The sequence below is a fragment of the Penaeus vannamei genome, chromosome 11 (assembly GCF_042767895.1).
Source record: "Penaeus vannamei isolate JL-2024 chromosome 11, ASM4276789v1, whole genome shotgun sequence".
Lineage (NCBI taxonomy): Eukaryota > Metazoa > Arthropoda > Malacostraca > Decapoda > Penaeidae > Penaeus > Penaeus vannamei.
This window is the reverse complement of record NC_091559.1, coordinates 6,576,389-6,577,670: the sequence shown is the minus strand read 5'-3', so window position 1 is coordinate 6,577,670 and position 1,282 is coordinate 6,576,389. Positions and strand designations below refer to the sequence as shown.

General features: G+C 33.7%; 1 protein-coding gene across 1 annotated transcript in view; it reads left to right on the top strand.

Annotated features, from left to right (window-relative positions):
- LOC113815236 (four-domain proteases inhibitor) overlaps positions 1–1,282 on the top strand; it is a gene marked incomplete at its 3' end in the record, with an annotated part of 5,036 nt that extends 3,754 nt beyond the window's left edge. The window contains 1 exon segment of the mRNA XM_070127544.1: positions 1,133–1,282. Within this exon segment, the coding sequence (XP_069983645.1) occupies positions 1,133–1,282 (150 nt within the window).

The following is a 1,282-nucleotide window of genomic DNA, read 5'->3' as shown; positions in this document are numbered from 1 at the left end:
GTTGGGGCTGTAAGTTGATGATTGTTATCTTTGTTGGGGCTGTAAGTTGATAATTGTTATCTTTGTTGGGGCTGTAAGTTGATAATTGTTATCTTTGTTGGGGCTGTGAGTTGATAATTGTTATCTTTGTTGGGGCTGTAAGTTGATAATTGTTATCTTTGTTAGGGCTGTAAGTTGATAATTGTTATCTTTGTTGGGGCTGTAAGTTGATAATTGTTATCTTTGTTAGGGCTGTAAGTTGATAATTGTTATCTTTGTTGGGGCTGTAAGTTGATAATTGTTATCTTTGTTGGGGCTGTAAGTTGATAAATGTTATCTTTGTTGGGGCTGTGACTTGATAACTGTTATCTTTGTTGGTTTTTATTATTGTCTTTTTATTGTTGTTGGTATTGGGATATAATGAAGATGAGAATGATAATGGAAAGGATGATATGAAAACAAAATTTGATGGTGATGAGGATGATAAAATTAAAAGTAATGATGATGACAATAATGAAAAGAATGTTAATGATAATGACGTTAATGATAAGGATGATGAATATAATGATATTTGTAATAAAAGTAGCAGCAAGAGTTATAGCTGTTTTTATTACAAATATTATTATGATATCGATAATGAATGATAATGATCACATATATATATAATTGCATGTATATATATGTATGTATATATATATATATATATATATATATATATATATATATATATATATATATATATGTATGTATATATATGTATATATAATGACAATGTATTTATATATTCGTGTGTGTTTGTGTACTTTATAATGTAATATACATAATATATATATACACACATGCACACACACACACACATGTACATACACATGCGCACACACACAAAAGCACATATATATACATATCTATCTATATAAACACACGCACACACACACACACACGCACACACACACACGCACACGCACACACGCACACACAGACACACACACACACACACACACACACACACACACACACACACACACACACACACACACACACACACACACACACACACATATATATATATATATATATATATATATATATATATATATATATATATATATATATATATTAAGCTACTTTCCCATCCCTCCCCCCTTGCTAGCAGCACAACAGCAACCTCAGTGCCCCCAAGTCTGTCCCCTGAACTTCCTCCCCGTCTGTGGCAGCGACGGCGTCACATACCCCAACCAGTGCTCCCTCGACGTCGCCAGCTGCAACGACCCTTCCATTACCAAGCAGTTCGACGGCCCCTGTG